Source organism: Spinacia oleracea, chromosome 3, assembly GCF_020520425.1.
Source record: "Spinacia oleracea cultivar Varoflay chromosome 3, BTI_SOV_V1, whole genome shotgun sequence".
NCBI classification, from domain to species: Eukaryota; Viridiplantae; Streptophyta; class Magnoliopsida; order Caryophyllales; family Amaranthaceae; genus Spinacia; species Spinacia oleracea.
In genome coordinates this window covers 85633748-85652015 of record NC_079489.1, presented here as the reverse complement: position 1 = coordinate 85652015, position 18268 = coordinate 85633748, and the positions used below count along the sequence as shown (strand labels likewise).

The window sequence follows — 18268 nt, the reverse complement described above, 5'->3', positions numbered from 1 at the left end:
CTATCACACCATGCATTATTTTTAATAGTTCGTCTATTGTTTCAGTATAAGACCCCAAATTTAGATTCGTTTATGTTCAGGCTGACCATTATTTTGGTTTAGTATAATATGTTGGAGCCAACTATTAAAAACAACGTTGTTAATAGCTTAAAGTGTAGCCTAAACTATATCAATTAAAGTTGTTACCGTTTAGGCTAAAATTAAATTGTGTTTACGTATTGGTTTACTTGTTTACCTCTTTTCATCCATCACCTCTCACGGTTGTGATTAACGGTTTTATGTGTGATATTAGGGTAGAGTTCACCTTGCTTTTGTAGTGTACCTCTTATATGCGGAAAACCTATTGTTGCAGCATTAGTTTATATATGCAGCACATGATCTTGAATTTGTTTTTGTTCTCTCTTTACAGTGCTTAAACAAATACAAATTGTTTATCTCCAACATAATGGACTTGCTTAAAAAAGGAAATATCCAGATATCTAAACATCTAAAAAATAAGAGGGATCTGAGAAGGTAGGAGGAGAATTGAAAAAATGAAACAATTGAGGAGTTTGGCCAAAGTCTTCCTCCTTAATTGAAGCTAAGGGAATTCTATAGTATTTTAAAGGAAAAGGAAATGCAAGCAATTAAGGAGAGAACCAATTTACTTTTATTAATCATCAGCACAGTTTTAGGATTATACTTCATATAAACTCTAATTCAAGTCACGGCATTTATAACGCAACTTCAACTAAAATTGTGAAGGCTATTAAGATGAAAGCTTCAAACACATGAAGGTTCCTTTGAACCATGCAAACTACTTCGTATACCATTATATAATAACGAAAATACTCAGTATATAATTGTGTGCTCGTATATTAATTACGGCTACACGGACCTAATTAACTAAAATTATACCATCAACCGTGAGTTTTTGTGGATTGTTGAAGTAGGATTTTTGGTAGCCATGAGCTTATATGTATATATATACAAAAAGGTAAAAGAAAAGTAAGATAATTTTTTGTTGAAATCTATCTTTATCATATTATGTATCTATCTTTTTTTTTTAATTAATTAAAATATATTAATAATGATTATATTTTAATCCAAGTAGAATTATAATGTAAATAAAATTCTAATGTAAATGTAAATAACCTTCTAACGAAATTTTTAGGTGTTAGCACTCTTATGGTGTTAGGATTCTTAACATAAAGTAAGATTTTGATACCTAACATTCCAACGGAAACTTTGATCCAATGGAAATTTTAATTTATCCTTTTTTTTAATTAATTAAAATATATTAATAATGATTTTGTTTTAATTTATCTTTTTTTTAATTAATTAAAATATATTAATAATGATTTTGTGACTGGACATTCCTACGTGGCGCTCCGAATGCTCTCCAAAAAAACTCCCCTTTATATATATATATATATATATATATATATATATATATATATATATATATATATATATATATATATATATTAGATTTTCGTTGTGTTGTTGTTTCGTTGAGGCTTTGCCTTCTTTTTTCAAAAAAAAAAAAAAAAAAACAATTCAATCTTCAAACTCCCAAAGACAAATGAAATCACTCATTTTCCCTCCATCTTACATCACACACTTCCCCCCATTTCTGCAACCCCTCAAAACCCTTGAATCCCACCCAAATCATGTCACAAAATTCATAGCAAAAACTCACCCAAAAAAATGGGGAAGAAGAAGGAGAGAGTACCAAACGTATTATGGAGACGATTCAGGGACAAAGCAGCGACACTCTCAAAAACCATAATCTCAATCATTCCCAAAACTTGCAATTGCTCCGGAAAGGGTAAATGCATTCGTTGCATCTTCGGCGACGGCGATGAAGCGGCAATGTCGTATCTGATTAGACCTAATGATTCTTCCGACTACCGTAAATTGATGAATTCTTGCTTTGTTGTTGTTCCTGAAAATGCTCCTCCTCTTTCTCCTCTTCTTAGCTTCACTCGCAATTGGTCTCAGCTCCAGGTCTTTGTTCTTCAATTTTACCCTTTTTTCTTGCACTTATCTCTTTTTTGTTGATTAAATTTTCTGGGTTTTGCATATTTAGGGTGAATTTTAAGCATTTTTTTTGTAAACAAAATTGATTGGATTGTGTGTTTTTCTGAAGTGGGATTATGTGAAATTTTAACATAACGAGCCCAAGGTTTAATCTTAAGACTACTTTAACTGCCAAAAAAAATAAAAATCTCAAGACTACTTTATGTTTTTTTATGTCACATGCTTATGAGTTATGACTGAATTTCAACGCGATAATGATTGTTGGATGTCAATTTTCTTAAGCTTCTAGCTTAATTTGACAACATGTTGTATATTAGTGAATTTGTGGGGTGGTAATGTAAATTGGAACTTAAACTGGATGCATTAATTAATGAATTATGTTGACATTATTTGAAGGAGTTTTACTAGTGAATTTGTTTCCATGCTGTTGTCGCTATAGAGGAATGTAGGTATAAGCTTGCCACGGGATAAAGTGAATGACTTTATTTAGTTGCTTATTTGAATATATTACCTTGGAAAATTTGAGGAAAAATATGTGTGCTCCTCATCAACTCACTAGTCTTTCATTGTTGAAGCTTATCCGCCTATTGGCTATTTTAGTGCAAAGCTGATTTTTTCTTGCTAGACTATTTTTTACCTCATACCATCTTCTTGTAAGCGTTTTCTATTTCGTGCTTTTAGATAGTTGAAAGGACCATTCAAGCAATTTTTAGCAAGGAGGTTGCGCCATCTAATGTCATATGCCAAGGGTATCAAAAGGTAGCCCTATCTTTCTGCAAATTACTTTGTGTTATTTTTCTCTTCAGCATATTTGGAAGGTTTAGGATGAACGTGAGAAGTGTTCTTTCAGAATAAGAATTGAAATTCCAGTATAATATAAACAGAAGAATTTACAATGATGGGCTCCAGTGACTAGACGTCTATTGACTAAATTTAAAAGGCAAAAATAACCTCCTATCATGCGTTGCATTAGGAAGAGATGTACCTATGGAATGCCCCATCTGGATGAGCCGAAAGAGGAGCTAAATATTTCATTCTAAAGGAATCCGGAGATGACACTTGATTATGAATGTACCATTCATTCATTCATTTCTCTTTAACCATAAAACTCATATAATAGGAAAAAGTGTGGCATGCTGCAAAATGTTGTGCATCTTCCACTAACCATACCTTAAATACTCAACTTTTAAATGTCCAAGAAAGTACATTGTGAGACTGTGAGTCTGGGACCTATTAAATCAAACCAAAATTAAAAGCGGTTATCAGAGAAGAACCTTTGTCTCCAAATACAAAAACAAATGTTTCATCCTCTCCACTAGGAAAACACAGAATTCATACATGTACACCTTTAAAGGCCTTCAACCTGTCTATTTTCACAAGTTGTGATACAAGTGCTCATTTTTATTTGTTAATTGGACATCCACTGTGCCCTGTTTCTAGACAAATCCATTGTCCTGATGCTGTTTAAACTCTATTTCGCAGTTTAAATTGCAGAGCACCATTGTAAAGGTTCTAACTAGTTGGACATGGGAACTAGCCTCAAAAAGGGTATGTTACGCACACTTTTTGGCTAATTTAACTGATATAACAGTTATTATTTTTTGTCTACCTCAATTAATTTCAAATTATTTGTTGCACAGGCTGGGGACAGTGTCATGATTTATTTACTTATGCACACATTGATATTCATGCCAATCAAGTGCAATGCACACCAACAAGTAGCAGGTCCTCTTGTCAATCGTCTGTTTGCAGGGTTACCCCCAGATGACGTTGGACCTTCCATGCATGCAAGTAGGTAAAAACTAGTGTGATATTGGGTTCTGCTTGTTTTAGCTCCTCTCCTGTTGTGCTTTTGGAATGTTGAGGATGTATTCCAATAACTATTGTAGAAGGCATTCTGTGTAAGTAAAGGAGCTCAATCTTCTGTGCAGAAAGGTTTTTTTGTGCTTTCTTTGGTGCGTGTGACACTATGACTGGTGTGAACAATTTCTTCAGCTAACTTCTGTGTACTAAGTTTATGTGGGTAGTGGTAAATATTATTCCATTCCCCCCCCCCCCCCCCCCCCCCAAAGGTAGCTCCTTTATGGTCTAGTACTTTAGGCCACTAGGGTTTCTGGGCTGGGGTTGAAGTATTGTTCGGGCTGGTGAGAAGACTTATCTCCTTCACCTTTCTGTACTAGTTCATCTATTTAAGTGCTTTTTTTTTTTTCTTATTTGTATTGGCCCTATAATAAGGGGAAATACACCCCTCCCTTTCCATTGTCTTCCTTTTCTCCAAGTTCTCTCTATCCAAACAAGCTGTTAAAGACGTGGAGGCTTTTGTGTGCTTCCCTTTCTATTTTAACCGCTTCTTAGAAGAGGAACATCAAAGTATTCAGGCAAACGTACTAGATGAACTCATACACTCATAGATATGCTTGTATGTTCCAATAGCCTTTTATTTTAAACTAAAACTTAATACTGTATCTATTTGGAGCTAGCATTTATAGAAACATGAAATTGTGATGGCTATTTCCAGGTTACCCACGAAAGAGAAGAAGAGGCAAAGGAGAGATCTCAAACGCTGAAGAGCCTGCCAGCAAGGTGCCATGTAGAGTTGGTCAGCATAATTCATTTGACTTAGTTGGTTCTAAAGATGTTGATTATCTTGGCACACATTGTTCCAAAGAGAGCAATTTGATTTCTGAGAATTCTTCACATGAAAAATATGTTCTTGAAGAACAACCTATTGAGAAGCTCAAAGTAAAGTCAGGGAAGCGCTTCAGATTACCAAGTTGGCAACGCCGGAAGAGATGCAAAAGGTTGATATCACAAGACTGCTGCACTCAGGAGCCTTCCGGGAAAGTTTTGAACACCGAGAATGATTTACACAAGACTTCAGATAAAAGTATCAATGTTCTAGATGGTGTTGATCTCAAATCTGATCAACTGGTAAGTGAAACTACTTTGGAATCGGTTTTTCTTGATTTGGAATATAATTGCATATTTTTAAGTCTGGAAGGTATCCATTTTATTGCTTGCTTCATTCTACTATTGGAGCTGGTTTGTTTTCTTTTGTTGGCTAGACATTTACCCATCCTGTAAAATTTTGTCATATATCTCTTTCTGAGGTGGCCCAAACATTTGTCAAAATTTCCGTTTTAGGATCCTGAGCTCTTTCATAATGTATACAGTGAGGTTATTTTGGTTAATATCATTTCCCCTTCAAATTTGCATTTCTAAAATTTTGACAAACTAAGGAACAAAAGAGGGCGTATCATAGTCTGCCATCGTGATTGTTGTTCACTGGCAAAATCTGAAGAGTTTTTGTAGAAATTGGTAATGAGGACTTCTTATCCTTTCCGTTTCATAGAGCACTGCTATTTCCATGTTATCGAGGAAGTGATAATGTGTCAAACTGTGAATTACACTAACAATTTGACATATTAACCTTCTTATGCACACCTCATGGGGCATTATATTTTGCATGACTTTTGATCATTTGTATTGAAGACTTGTTTCCTTTGTATGTAAGATGCAGGTGTGCCCCTGTTGCTCAGTGTTTCAATCATTGTCAAGAGTGCCTAAAGATGCTGACATTAATAGGAAGTTTACATTCTACAACTTGAAGTCTTCATCATCTCTTTTCCTGAAAAAGCGTATCCTTTATATTTCTTTAGTGCATTAATGCAATCATATTCTCATACATATAATCCTTTATCTATATCGGTAGACTGCAGAATTTTCTCCTACATATTTATTTCTCAATCTTTTAGATATCCTCTATTTCTTGAAACCTGGTTTTGTTGGTGACAACGATCTTCTCCTGCATATTTTTGGTTTGCCAAACATGGGTACCAGAAATTTACCAACATCATGCTTCCATAAACTTGGGCTCTGTTCACATGGGTCTTCTTGCTTGTAAGTGTTATTATTGGAATGCCTATTAAGTTTAGAATCATACGACACTTTTTGATTTTGTAAAAGGCGTTCCAGTTGTTCTAGAAACTAAATGATCCTTGCATAATCTTTTTGGACATCAGTGTATTAATGTTTCAATGGTATCTAGATGATAGCCTCACATAATGTTCTTGTTCTTACTTTAGAATCATGAGAGGCATTACTGAAGTAAATGGTATTCAATTATATTGATTACTATTTTTCCCCTTCTAAAAATATTGCTACTTTGTTTTAGGAAGCGGCATTCTATTAACTTCAGCTTGTTAGTATAGCCTAGATGTAATATCTTCTCTTCATTCGTGTTATATGATTAATGAAAGGTTTGTGAGTTTATTTGAACAATTACCATCGTGTGCGCCTTTTTTGTTTAAAACTAAGGACAACCTAAAAAGTACTCCCTCTTCCCCAATTTAGTGTGTCCTCTTATTATGGCACATAGTTTTAGGTAGAGTTTTGGAGTGTGGTTTTCAAATTTTATTACATTGAGAAAGTAGGTAGAATGAAAGATAATTGGGTACTTTTTTTTTTAATTAAATGAGGATGTGAGAGCTTAGGTGAGTGGGAAGGAAGAGGTAATAAAATAATACTCCCTCCGTCCCAGAATACACGCACCGGTTTGACTTTTTGCACTATTCACATAATTCACTTTGACCCTATTTTATTTCTAGTATATGAAAACAGAAGTTAGCATATAATATATTGTTGACTTCATCTTAACATATATTTTCAAAATATTAATATTTCATAAGTTTTTATAATATGTAGTTAAAGATATTGGTGGTCAAAGTTGTGAATTGGCAAGCGTGTCGACTCGAACCGGTGCGTGTATTCCGGGACGGAGGAGTAGTAGGTTCTTGCCAAAAATAGAAAGAGGCAAATTTAATTGAGGCAGATGAAAAAGAAAATGGGGCACTTTAAATTGGGATGGGTGGAGTAGTTACCCCGGTTTCTTTAACATGTTGCCTGATCATATTAAGCATCCATCAAACTATTGTTGTCCACTTAGCACCAATGAAACCCTAAGTTTCAATATTACACGTAATCAAACACTTCATCATCAAACAAACCCTCAAATTCTCAAGTTTTTAAACAAGGTGGGTTCATTTCTTGTACTCGATTTGTTTGGTGAGCAGTAATGAATTTATTTGTACTTTTATAAGGGAAGTCCCGTGCAACTCCAAATCCATTATGTGTTTTTTTTTCATAAATATGCATTACTCCCTCTATCTCAGATTAGTTTGTACACCTTCCATTTGCATTTGTCCTAGATTAGGTTTTACACTTCTATTTTAGGAAAGACCCTTGAATTATTTTAATACCTTTCTCTTTCCACTACAAAAATATAGGGTCTTACACTCTCTCACATACAATTAAGAAAGAATACTTCAGTATCTTCTATCATATCTACTTCATTTGCATTTGCATTTGTCCTAGATTAGGTTTTACACTTCTATTTTAGGAAAGACCCTTGAATTATTTTAATACCTTTCTCTTTCCACTACAAAAATATAAGGTCTTACACTCTCTCACATACAATTAATAAAGAATACTTCAGTATCTTCTATCATATCTACTTTCCAATAAAATAATGCCCCACTACCTCCTGAATAAAAACGAGCTTAATCCTTTTCAAACATTTGCTAGAAGTTGCATTCTAGCTGAATGCATAAGTCTAAGTTTGGAATTTTGGTTGATTCAATACCTTGGAGCTTTAGTTGATCTTTAAAGATTGGTTGTTTGAGGCTACTCAACCAAAACTCCTCAATTGATTATAAATGCAGTTTGTCACTCTACTTCGGATGGCTACAGACGTAGGCCTCTTGGAAAAAATAGTTTTCACAAGAGTTCAGCCAACACTCACAACTACTAAGGAAAAGCTGACCAAGTAAATTGATAAGCTTAGCATGCTTGAAGTGTATAGATCAACTTCCTGGAAGTATTAAGTTGTTATTACCAAAAACAATGAGACATAGTGACATTGCTTAGGCATTTAGGCATTACTGTTTCCACTTCGTTCAGGACCAATCAACAATGGAAGATGATAATCAGAACAATTAACTTCCGGCTACCAGAAAATGAAGAGTAGTGGTAGAGAATAACTTATTTCTGTCTTTTATCCTAGAAATGGATCGGAGTAGATCTCTGGTTGAGGCTAGTCGCAAGCAGTTGGAGATTTAATATAGGCTCTAATACCAATCCTTTAATGTTAAGAGAACGCAAGGAGAGGTGTCTTAGAAAGAAGGGGGAAGAACAGAAACACGGAAAACAGATAGGGGATGACCGAGGACGGGTCTCGTGGAGGAAGAATTACCATCAGATCATTTAAGATTTTTTAATTTTTTTTTTGACATTTTTGTATGCACATAGAGGTTAAGAAACAAATAAAATTCTTAAGCACTCTTTTCCTGTAAGTCTATAAGACACTAAATCTTAACGTATACTGAATATTCCTTGAAATTCTTATTTTTTCCATGCTAATTTGATTATAGTTTCTCTAGTTTCCGAGGTCAAAGTTGTTTACTTATAGTCCATATTCTATAACTTATTTGGCTCCTTATAGTCCATATTCCATAACTTATCTGGCTCCTTATAGCCCATAACTTTTTTAGCTTCGTGTGTGCTTAAATGACCTATCTGGCTCTCCCTTGGATATTGGCTCATACTGTTTTCCTCCGGGGGGTTGAATTCTAAGATGGGTTATACTTTCGTAATAACTTATCCTCTTTATTCTTGTCTCTTTTAGGGGGCTGTTTGATAAGAGGGAAAGGAAATTCATAATCCCTTTCTAGCTATTTGGTTGGCTATCTTTTAAAATCTCTCCCCCCCCCCCCCCCCCCCCCCCCCCCTCCCCCTCCCTTTGATTCCCCATAAACCCTCTACCTCAAGTCCCACCTTCCATTGGGACTTGAGCATTACCTAATTATCCTCTACCCCTATCTTGTACATCACCATTCACCACCTACCCAAATGTCATCTAATCACAAATCACCACCACCCAACTGCTAGCACCCAAACGAAATCCACCAACAACCGACCGACGTCCACCAGCCATCAAAATTCGAGTCTGAACTCCCATCACAACAATCGTAGTTCAAGCTCCTTCTCCTTCCTACCACCTTCGTCCACTACCTTTGGCACCAGGACCACCGTCCCAACGTCCCTACCACATGCACCGATCCACCACCACCATTTTTTTCTTGAGATAGAAAGACTTGAGACTGAAAGAGAGAGTATGTAGATCTAGTCTTCTAACTTGTCAAAAGTGCAAAACCACCAAAAGAATTTGTCACGTGAGGTAAAATTCCACCTCCGTGGCTGAAATTTGGTTCTTGTCGGTTGAGACTTGAGGCCATCAACTTGTAGTTTGGGTGGGAAATGGGTTTGGTAGGTTGATGGGATGGCATGATCTGTTTGCAGAGAAATGTTCCTTGGATGAGCAAGCATAACTATGGCAGAAGGGGAGAACTGAAAAGTTGCATTCCGTATTGCGAACCAAGCATTATGGAATTCCCTTTCTTGATTCGATTCCCTATATTTTCCTTTTTCTCTTTCTTGAAGGTAAACCAAACAGCCCCTAAAAGGAATTCTATTTTCTTATCATCTAAAGATTTTTATCTATCAAAGATACTCCCTCCATTTTTCTTTTTTTTTTTTTTTTTTTTTTTTAAAATCTTTTTATGTACTCACTTACCATAGACTCTTGTTTTATAAGAAAAAAAGTAAGAGAGAGGTAGTAAAATGGCACCTTTTGCGTGCTTTGTGTTTTGACTGTGTGGTGTTAGTGGTGTGATACATCAGCTATTATCATTAAACGGATATTTTGATTTATCAGTCCTGTTGCTACATTCTCCACTTCAAGAGGCAGAGGAAGTTAGAACTGACATTTTTAGAACTTCTGAAGTCATGAAAGAAACCTAAATGCCAAATATACATGCAGACGTTTTCTGTGTCACAGTGTCACTACGTGACTAGAATTTAAATTTGGCTGAAATTTTAGTCTTCTACCATAAAGATTGCTTTCTCAACAGCCACTGTAAAATTGTTTTTGGAATTAATGTGATGAGTGATTGGAGATCATTTAAAAATTGGGAAGGCATAATGATAGAATGTTTATTAGTTACAAGGTCAAGACATTGAATAAGTTCTTGTTGCTTAAACTTGTAGTGTTTCTACCAGTCAAATTACTACTAATAATTTCTTACACAGAAAGATACGTCTTCTTTTCCTTGTATAACGTCAATACATAGAACTATTTGGCCCTCTTACATTACTTGCAATAGTTTATTGTAATACTCAGTTTTCAACTCTGTATCCCTTTGTGGATACCTTTAAATTTATTATGTTAAATTTAGCGCAAGTCTTTGTTGCTCATTATCTGAAGGTTGTCTATGAATAAAGATGACTAGCTTTACATCAGAAAAATATCAAACACTGTAGTTGTGCAAGTTCTTTAGCATGCATGAATCTTTGTTATTTAGTTAGAATATTGTTAAGATATATAAGAAGTTATATTGATTTGAATATTTAACAAAGTTTGTAATGGATTTTCCAGATACCATTCTTTGGTAAAGTTGCTTAGAGTATTTATCCGCAGAGCTAAAAAATGTCAGCATAAAAAGTTATTGGAGAGGCACTGTTCTAGTCAACCCCGTTTTCAGCTTAATGGAGATGGAGATGTTGGTTCCAGTCTTCAGGTCTACTCTCTTTATCATATATAATGTACTTTCCATTTTAAGAATTATCCAAACTCATGCTTCCAAAAATTAATTAATGTAATTTATTTTTATGCATGTCCATTTAGTATCAACATAACTATTTTTTTAGAATAACATCCATTATTTTTCATCTAGTTGTTTACTCTTATGGGACAGGGGACAATTTTCTTTTTATCCACACATGAACTACAGTCCTAAATTGATTTACCAATTCAATCTTTGGGGTTAACATATATCTTAACAGTGCTTCAACTCTCTCTACACATAAACTACAGTCCTAAAGGGATCTATGTATAGGATTGTGTCAAACTAATGGAAGTTTTTCTGTATTTGAGAACAAAAATGGCCAATATACCAACTTAGGCCGAGTCCACACTGGACAAGCCCTAATTCAGGGTGGAAATGGTTGAGTCATTAGTCAGAGCTCGAGTCATTTTCACTTCCAACCTCTGACAGTCCGAGCGACCATCCAGGTCAGTTGAACCAGCTTTTTGAAGTTAATATTTGTTTAAATAAGAAAAAGAGTATCCTATAATCAAACCAGCTTCATTTGGTTAGTATAAATTCAGCCAGGCTAGGGCTGGCTACTGGTACGAACTAGACTTGTAGTGAACTAGCCCATTGGCCAAATCATACCGAGCTTGGCTTGGTGGCTGATTCAGCATTGGCTTGTGCACCTCTATTCTATTGTGAGCTGTCTTTCAATAGGTAGAGATTTCTCGTAAAGAAAAGGAATTATATTTTGAAGTTTGAACTCCTTAATTTAGTAATAGGGTATATAAAAAGGAAGAGTATACTAAGAATAATACAATGTGTAAAATGGTTAAAAGATAGAGAAAAAATGCCCACTTTGACAGTTCCAAATCAGTTAGGTTTTCTACCAGAATAAGGACTTGAGTAACAAAATCCAGTTTTGAGTTTCCACGTTATTCAAAAAATTGGTGAATAACCAAATCGATTGGACCACCATGGATTGGAAGCGAAGTTTGGTTCAAGTAGGGGTAGCCCGGGTCTATAATTGCATAACTTTATGAGACCGCTGAAACACTAATTTTAATTTGAAAAGTTGGAACTGGACTAATTAGAAGGTATCTTGAGGACTATAAAGTTGACAGATAGATGTAATACAATATAGATTTTGTGGGGCACATAGAGATAAAATCGTGGACGTGGTCGCGATCATGGTAACAATCGTGTTGTCACAGAAACTGCTTGTAGAACTGATCGCAGCTAACACGGTGTGATTTGTTTAAAAAAATCACGTTAACCTAATTTACATGTTTTTTAGTCTAAAAAGTATACTTCCATGATATAAGTGGGTGACATAATTGGTGAACAAATAGTTGCCTTAACTATCAATTTTTTTAAGTCAAATAATTAATTACTAAAACAATATTAGTTACTCCCTCTGTCCCTTAATACTCGCCCCAGTTTGACCGGCACAGAGTTTCAGGCAATTTAGTGGACTTATTAATTTATTAGGTGGTAGTTGATAGTGGGGTATTCTTTTTAATATAGTTAGTGGGAAATGTGTCACATAAATGGGTGGGGGTGGGGTGATGTTGAACTTTTTAATATTTTTTTAGTAAGTAGGAAATATTTGGGTCCATGGTTAAGTGAGAGAAATGATATAATATTAGTAAAAGTATGCCATTTATAGAAACAGGACGAGTATTAAAGGACGGCTTTATAAGGAAAGCAAGACGAGTATTAAGGGACGGAGGGAGTAATTTAGACAAGAACGGTAAAGGGGAAAAATATTCTAACACGCCAGCCGGGCTTTCAGGACATTTGTTGCTGCGTTATGTAATGGGGTTTCATCTAACGACAAATCCAAAATTTGTTACATAACAGATGACTATTAATTCCATGGTGAAGCATGTTTGTATGATGATGACTTTAATAGTCACAGGAATGTTCTTAGTTCTCTTTCAGTTATTGAATATTGAGTCTGTAGTTGTTACATGATCTTTTTTCAGGCTAGCAAGATGGATTCAAAGTTTTCGACCTCTAAACAAGGTGTGGATCAAAGAACTGACCAGATGCCCAAGAGGCTTATTCATGCCAAAAGTAGGGATGGCAAGAGAACAACTGAAGTCACTCAGTGTCAATTTGGTCTCAGCCAGCCATATTGCCTGAAAGATGAAGTAGTATCATTTATTTGGTCTGTTTGTCGGAATATAGTCCCATCTGATCTTTTAGGATTACCATCGAGCCACAGAACCTTGCGGAGAAATATCTCTAGATTTATTAGGCTGCGTCGATTTGAGAAATTTTCTTTAAAGCAATGTTTGCATAAACTAGAAGTGTCGAAATTCCCAGTGCTATCAAAATTGGAGTCGGACAAGTGCTGCAGTGCCTTTGCCTTCAAATCTGAGACTAAGAAAATCCCGGGGCAGTTGCCAAATTCACAAAACATTGGCCATGGTTACTTAAAACAGATGCTTCTGGAACGATGGATTTTTTGGTTATTTTCTCATATCGTCGTGCCCCTGATACAGGCCAATTTTTACGTCACGGACAGTGAGCAAGGTAAGCAGAACTTGTATTATTATCACAAAAAAGCTTGGAAGAAGTTGAGTGGCAGAGTCACCACATGGCTGAAGGAGCAGAGTTATCGCTCCTTGGATAATGCATCTGTAGCAGAGATATTAAGCAAGAGGTCATTTGGTTTCTCAAACGTCAGGCTTTGTCCTAAAGAAAATGGAGCAAGACCAATAGCGAATCTGAAAGCAGCATCCAGATTTTGCATTAAAAGACCCTTTTCACAAGTGCAGTTCCGCAAAAAGAACAGGAAAAGAAGGGCACATAAAAGATATGTCCCCTTTTTGAAGTCTGTGAACACTGTTCTGCGGGATTTGCATGTCATATTCAAAGATCTGAAGGTGAAGGAACCGGAAAGGTGGGGTTCAACGGTTTTTTCTTATAATGACATCCATAGAAAATATTGCGCATTTCTGAGGCATCTGAAGGAAGGACAGCCAACCATGCCAATGGTATACATTGTAGTTTCAGATGTACAAAAAGCATTTGATACTGTCAAACAGGATAAGCTTCTTTCGATACTGAATGAGATACAAATAGCAGATGAGTATTCCATGCAGAGGTCCTGTGAGATATTCTACAGGAAAAAGTTCTTGTGGATTTCTGAAAATCGTAAGTTGATGATTGAAGGTAACAATAGTCGATTTACAGAAGACATACCTCCTGTTCGTCAAAGGACTTGCCAGACAATCGTCGTCAACCAGGTAAATAAGTTTATAGCAAGAAGCCATAAATGGTGTTTGCATTTGAATAGATCTTAGATGCACAGATGGCTAGTGTTTCCTGACTTTAACCTTGAGCTCATCAACGAGTTTACATTTTGATATAAACATTAGTGGAGTGGGTTTCTTAAAAATGTTTGTGGGACCACCCCAGATGTGTCATAATTTGGAAGTGGACTATCTAGATAGATGTATCCAATCATCGAATGCACGTTCTTTTTTGAATGAATGTTGTTTTTGTACAGAATCCATTTCTAAAAACACCTGGGTTAAAACCAGGGTCTATTTTGTCATTTATAGTTTAAAACTCTGGCTTGAAGGTTCTTGTTTGTTAATGTAAGGAAAAATGGGCATTGCACTTTAGTACAAGGTCTATTCAAGATGAGATAGCATGGTGTATGATACTATACCTGGGGTTTGCAGATGATAGTTTATTGGTCGATGATACTATACCTGGGGTTGATGCTAAAAGAGTCATGGAGGCAAAAGTTATTATTTTAAGGGTTTCGACTAAGTCGAAGCAAAAGTGAGTACATGGAGGGCCAATTTAGTTCTAGGAGGGAGTCAAACGAGGATGTCATCACTGTAGATGGGTTTACTTGAGCAAATAGCACTAGATAGGAGGGAATGGAGGGAGAGGATATTTGTTGGTGACTAATCAGAGATAAAATATTCGTTCATTTAGCCGACCCCATCAAATAGAGATAAGGCTCTGAAGTTGTTATATTTGTACTTGTAGTAGAGGTGTCACTAAATATATTACTAAAGATGGCACCTGACTCACCTGAGTAATGAAATACGTTGCAATTGCAAAACCTGTGGTTGCTGCTCTCAAAGATGCTTCCTCCAGGAAAACAGTTTTGTTGTATGCAACTGTGATAGACACGAAGAAACTGCTTGATATGTACTCTGTGTAATTTATTGGTTGCAGGAACGAAGCATATCTGTAAGGAGGAAAGAACTCGAGTTTAATTTGAAGGAGCATCTGAAGAAAAATGTGCTCAAATTAGGCCGATGTTTTTTTTTACAAACAGTTGGTATTCCTCAGGGAAGTGTTTTGTCAACTTTGCTTTGTACACTGTACTATGGACATATGGAAAGGAATAAAATCTTCCCCTATCTTTCTCTATCTGGTCATGACGTAACAATTAGACCTGAGAATGGTTGTGCTGCTCCTGAAGCTACTTCAGATGTATCTTTTTTGTCTCCCAAGTATCTCTTACTTAGGTTTGTTGATGACTTTTTGTTTGTATCAACATCCAAAAAGCAGGCTAGTAGCTTTTTCTCAAGATTGCAAAGAGGATTCCGAGAATACAACTGTTACATGAATCAGGAGAAGTTCTGCATGAATTTTGATTATGGCGGTACACATAAGCTTGATTCAAAGAGGCTTTTAGTAGGCAGCGATGGTGTCTCATTTATGCAGTGGAGTGGCTTGCTTATCAATAGCTGCACCTTAGAGGTTCAGGCAGACTATAGTAGGTAATTCCTATGCTGGTCTTTTTTCTTTTTCAAGTTGTATTGTTGTATGTATTTTTGTTTTTGAGAGGACCAATATCACGTTGCTGGAACATGAAAGTAAATTCCGGGGACTGCTGTTTGCTTGTTTGTAATAAGCTTTTTGTGAAGTGTCTTAAGTCATGCTAGATATTTATAAATGCCAATGAAAACATACAAGCGTGCTTATCACATCGCGGTGGAGGTCAGAATGTATACTATATACTCCTGTATTCACAGTGGGTACGCATTTTTGTATACTATATACTCCTGTTAGAAGTTGAAGATATATCATTGTTATCAAAGCAGTGATTGCTTTAAAAAGAAAACAGTAATACCGAGTAGTAGCTATAATAGTTTCTGTAGTGCTACTACTCGTATCAGATTATTTTCTTTTAGCTGAGGAGGGAGGTGAAAGAGTTGGGGTCACCATATCAGATGTGCTTGATAGCACTTGAAGAAGTCTTTCTAGAGGAGCTATAACGCCTTTATTCCTAGCTCGGTCTTAATCATTGGAATCATTAACTGGATATAAACTCTCTTCTAGTTTGTTGTAGTTTGTGATCCTGTGAATTTAGTTATGTGAGATATTTCTGAACACTAACTGGTCATAATATCTCTTCAAATTCTTTGTTATATGCCAAACAGTGAATTCTTCATTGCTCATATGAAATGTTGCTAAAGTTTATATTCTAATGTGGCTTCTTTGGAGCAGGTACCTGAATGATCATCTGAGTTCGACATTAACTGTGAACTGGCAGCATAGACCCGGACGTCAACTCAAGACTAAGTTGTGTGCCTATATGCGGCCTAAATGTCATTCAATATTTTTCGATTCTAGTATTAACTCGCCGGCTACCATCAGGCTGAATGTGTATCAAGCTTTTATGGTGTGTGCAATGAAGTTCCATTGTTATGTCCGAGCATTGTCATACTGGTGCAAACTTCGTTCAGGTTCCTGCTTGTCTAGTATTGAGGGATCAATAAGGTACATCTACAGAAGCTCTTTCTTGTAATTCTCTTTTTTCATTTTGAAAGAAAAATCATCTCAGTTTGTTGCGAAACTTGTGAGTTTCTTTTGAAAATCCAATCTACACAAGTTAATCTTTATCTCTTTCTTTCTAAACTGATTTATGGAATATGGACAAATAACTCCTGTTTTACTTTCAGGTTGTTCTTAAAAATGTCCTGTCGTGAAATATAAGATATGAACTATTTCCCTTTAATGTTTTGATTTCCAGATACATGTATAAACTGATGAAGCGAAGGATGCATAAAGTCAATTTTGCGCCTGAGAGGAATCGTGTACTTCAAGTAGCAAAAACTGAAGTTATATGGATCGGATTGACTGCATATATCCGGGTGCTGAGCAAAAAAAAATCACGACACAATGAATTGCTGCATCTGTTAAGGACCAAGCTGGAGGCAGTTTCAAATGTTAGGATATCCTCTGGACTCAAGTATGCTGTTGATGAATCTCATTCCTCTTATTTGTGGAAAATCAAGTACTAGGGATAGGATTTTGTTTTTTTGTTTTTTTTTTTCTTTGAGGGGACTTGTAGTTTCAGGATGAAATGTTCATCCCTTTTTGTTGGGCTTTTTGCAAAGGTTTGCCCCTTTAAAATCAAGTAGACGTTTTTTTTTCTTTGATAGAGAAAGAAAAATCAGATTAAACCCTTTGAGAGGGTCAACATATAACATCCTTGTTGATGATAAGAGAGAGAGGGAAGGGGCAAAGGACAAAAACCACGACATAAAATGACATGAACTTCCTTTTAACCGCCATAAAGTTTGGCGCTTGATTACCTTCCCGGTAGCAATTGTTGATCAAGAAGCTCGCAATGATAGCTAGGCCGCCTTCAAAGTCATAATGATCTTGACTCCTCTTAGAGTTGACGCTTATGCAAATAAAATGGAGTGCATCCGGGTGTGGAGTTTTTGCTCACCCAAGCATACAACCCCCCCTCACCCCCCTTTTGTGAATGACGAAACCCAATCTCGTAGAGTTAATACCTCTTTTGGCAATCAAAGATGAGTTTTAAATGACTTGGAGCCTTGCGGGGTGGGCAGGCTTTGTAGAAGCAATCATTTTCTTGTCGCTTTAGAAGTCTCCTAATTATTAGTAATAGAATAAATATGTAAGTGGTTACAAATAACAGTATAACTTTCCGTGATAGAAATAGACTCATTGCAAACTAAAGTACTTTTAGCATATCAAATATGCCACCAAGCAATTGTTATTCTTGATATTTTTTCCCAAACTTATGGAAATTTTTATGTGTATCATGTTGTCTACAATAGAAGAATTAGGCATAGGCAAGAAACTAAGCCAACCTTGAGATTGTTGTAGCTTTTCGAGCAAATCTACACCATAAGGGCATTGGAGGAAGAGATATGAGTTGTCTTGTGTGGTGAGAATAAAATTCACATTGAAGGGTGACCGCAACATGACTTCTAAACCATATATCATTTGAAGGAAGGAACATCATTGCATATTTCCCAAAAAAAAATCTTAAATGAATCTACACAATTATGCATCTAGTTTTTAATAAATATTTTTGTAAGGTAAGGAAATAACAAAAGATAATAATGTTGTTATTTTATATCCCGCTCCATATTCCTCCATTTCTATTCCCATATATAAAATGTTTCTCATGACAATAACGTATTTAAAAGTACAAGTTAATCTAAACTATTGAATGTTTGAAACTTAACAACATAGGTTCATGGCCTTGATGTCTCAATGAAGCAAGCCATTTCTAACCTTCTTAGCTTCGTGATAGATATGTTCACTACATGGCGGGATCTACTATGCAAAGAAGGTAGGCA

The 18268-nt window shown here is 35.8% G+C and overlaps 1 protein-coding gene across 5 annotated transcripts; it reads left to right on the top strand.

The window, feature by feature from the left end:
• The first annotated feature begins 1559 nt into the window (after positions 1–1559).
• On the top strand, positions 1560–17137 carry LOC110795589 (telomerase reverse transcriptase). 5 transcript variants are annotated; one of them, XM_022000607.2, is made up of 12 exons: positions 1560–1989; positions 2704–2781; positions 3505–3570; positions 3663–3813; positions 4541–4953; positions 5543–5660; positions 5778–5922; positions 10514–10655; positions 12656–13924; positions 14874–15424; positions 16155–16427; positions 16681–17137. In XM_022000607.2, the coding sequence occupies exons 1-12, from the start codon at positions 1690–1692 to the stop codon at positions 16949–16951; spliced, it is 3777 nt and encodes a 1258-aa protein (XP_021856299.1). In that variant the 5' UTR covers positions 1560–1689; the 3' UTR covers positions 16952–17137. The 5 variants fall into 5 exon arrangements, with proteins under 5 accessions (XP_021856299.1, XP_021856298.1, XP_021856300.1 ...); XM_022000606.2 differs by having other exon boundaries at positions 1561–1989; positions 5537–5660; XM_022000608.2 differs by lacking the exons at positions 1560–1989; positions 2704–2781 and having other exon boundaries at positions 3663–3817; positions 5537–5660.
• The last annotated feature ends 1131 nt before the right edge of the window (positions 17138–18268 follow it).

What these genes read in the sequence shown, in the direction of transcription:
- LOC110795589 (XM_022000606.2), top strand. Translation starts at nt 1,690, where the DNA reads ATGGGGAAGAAGAAGGAGAGAGTACCAAACGTATTATGGAGACGATTC. An exon ending in GCAATTGGTCTCAGCTCCAG is followed by an intron (nt 1,990 to 2,703) that starts GTCTTTGTTCTT and finishes TCGTGCTTTTAG; the next exon opens with ATAGTTGAAAGGACCATTCA. An exon ending in GTTCAGGCAGACTATAGTAG is followed by an intron (nt 15,425 to 16,154) that starts GTAATTCCTATG and finishes TCTTTGGAGCAG; the next exon opens with GTACCTGAATGATCATCTGA.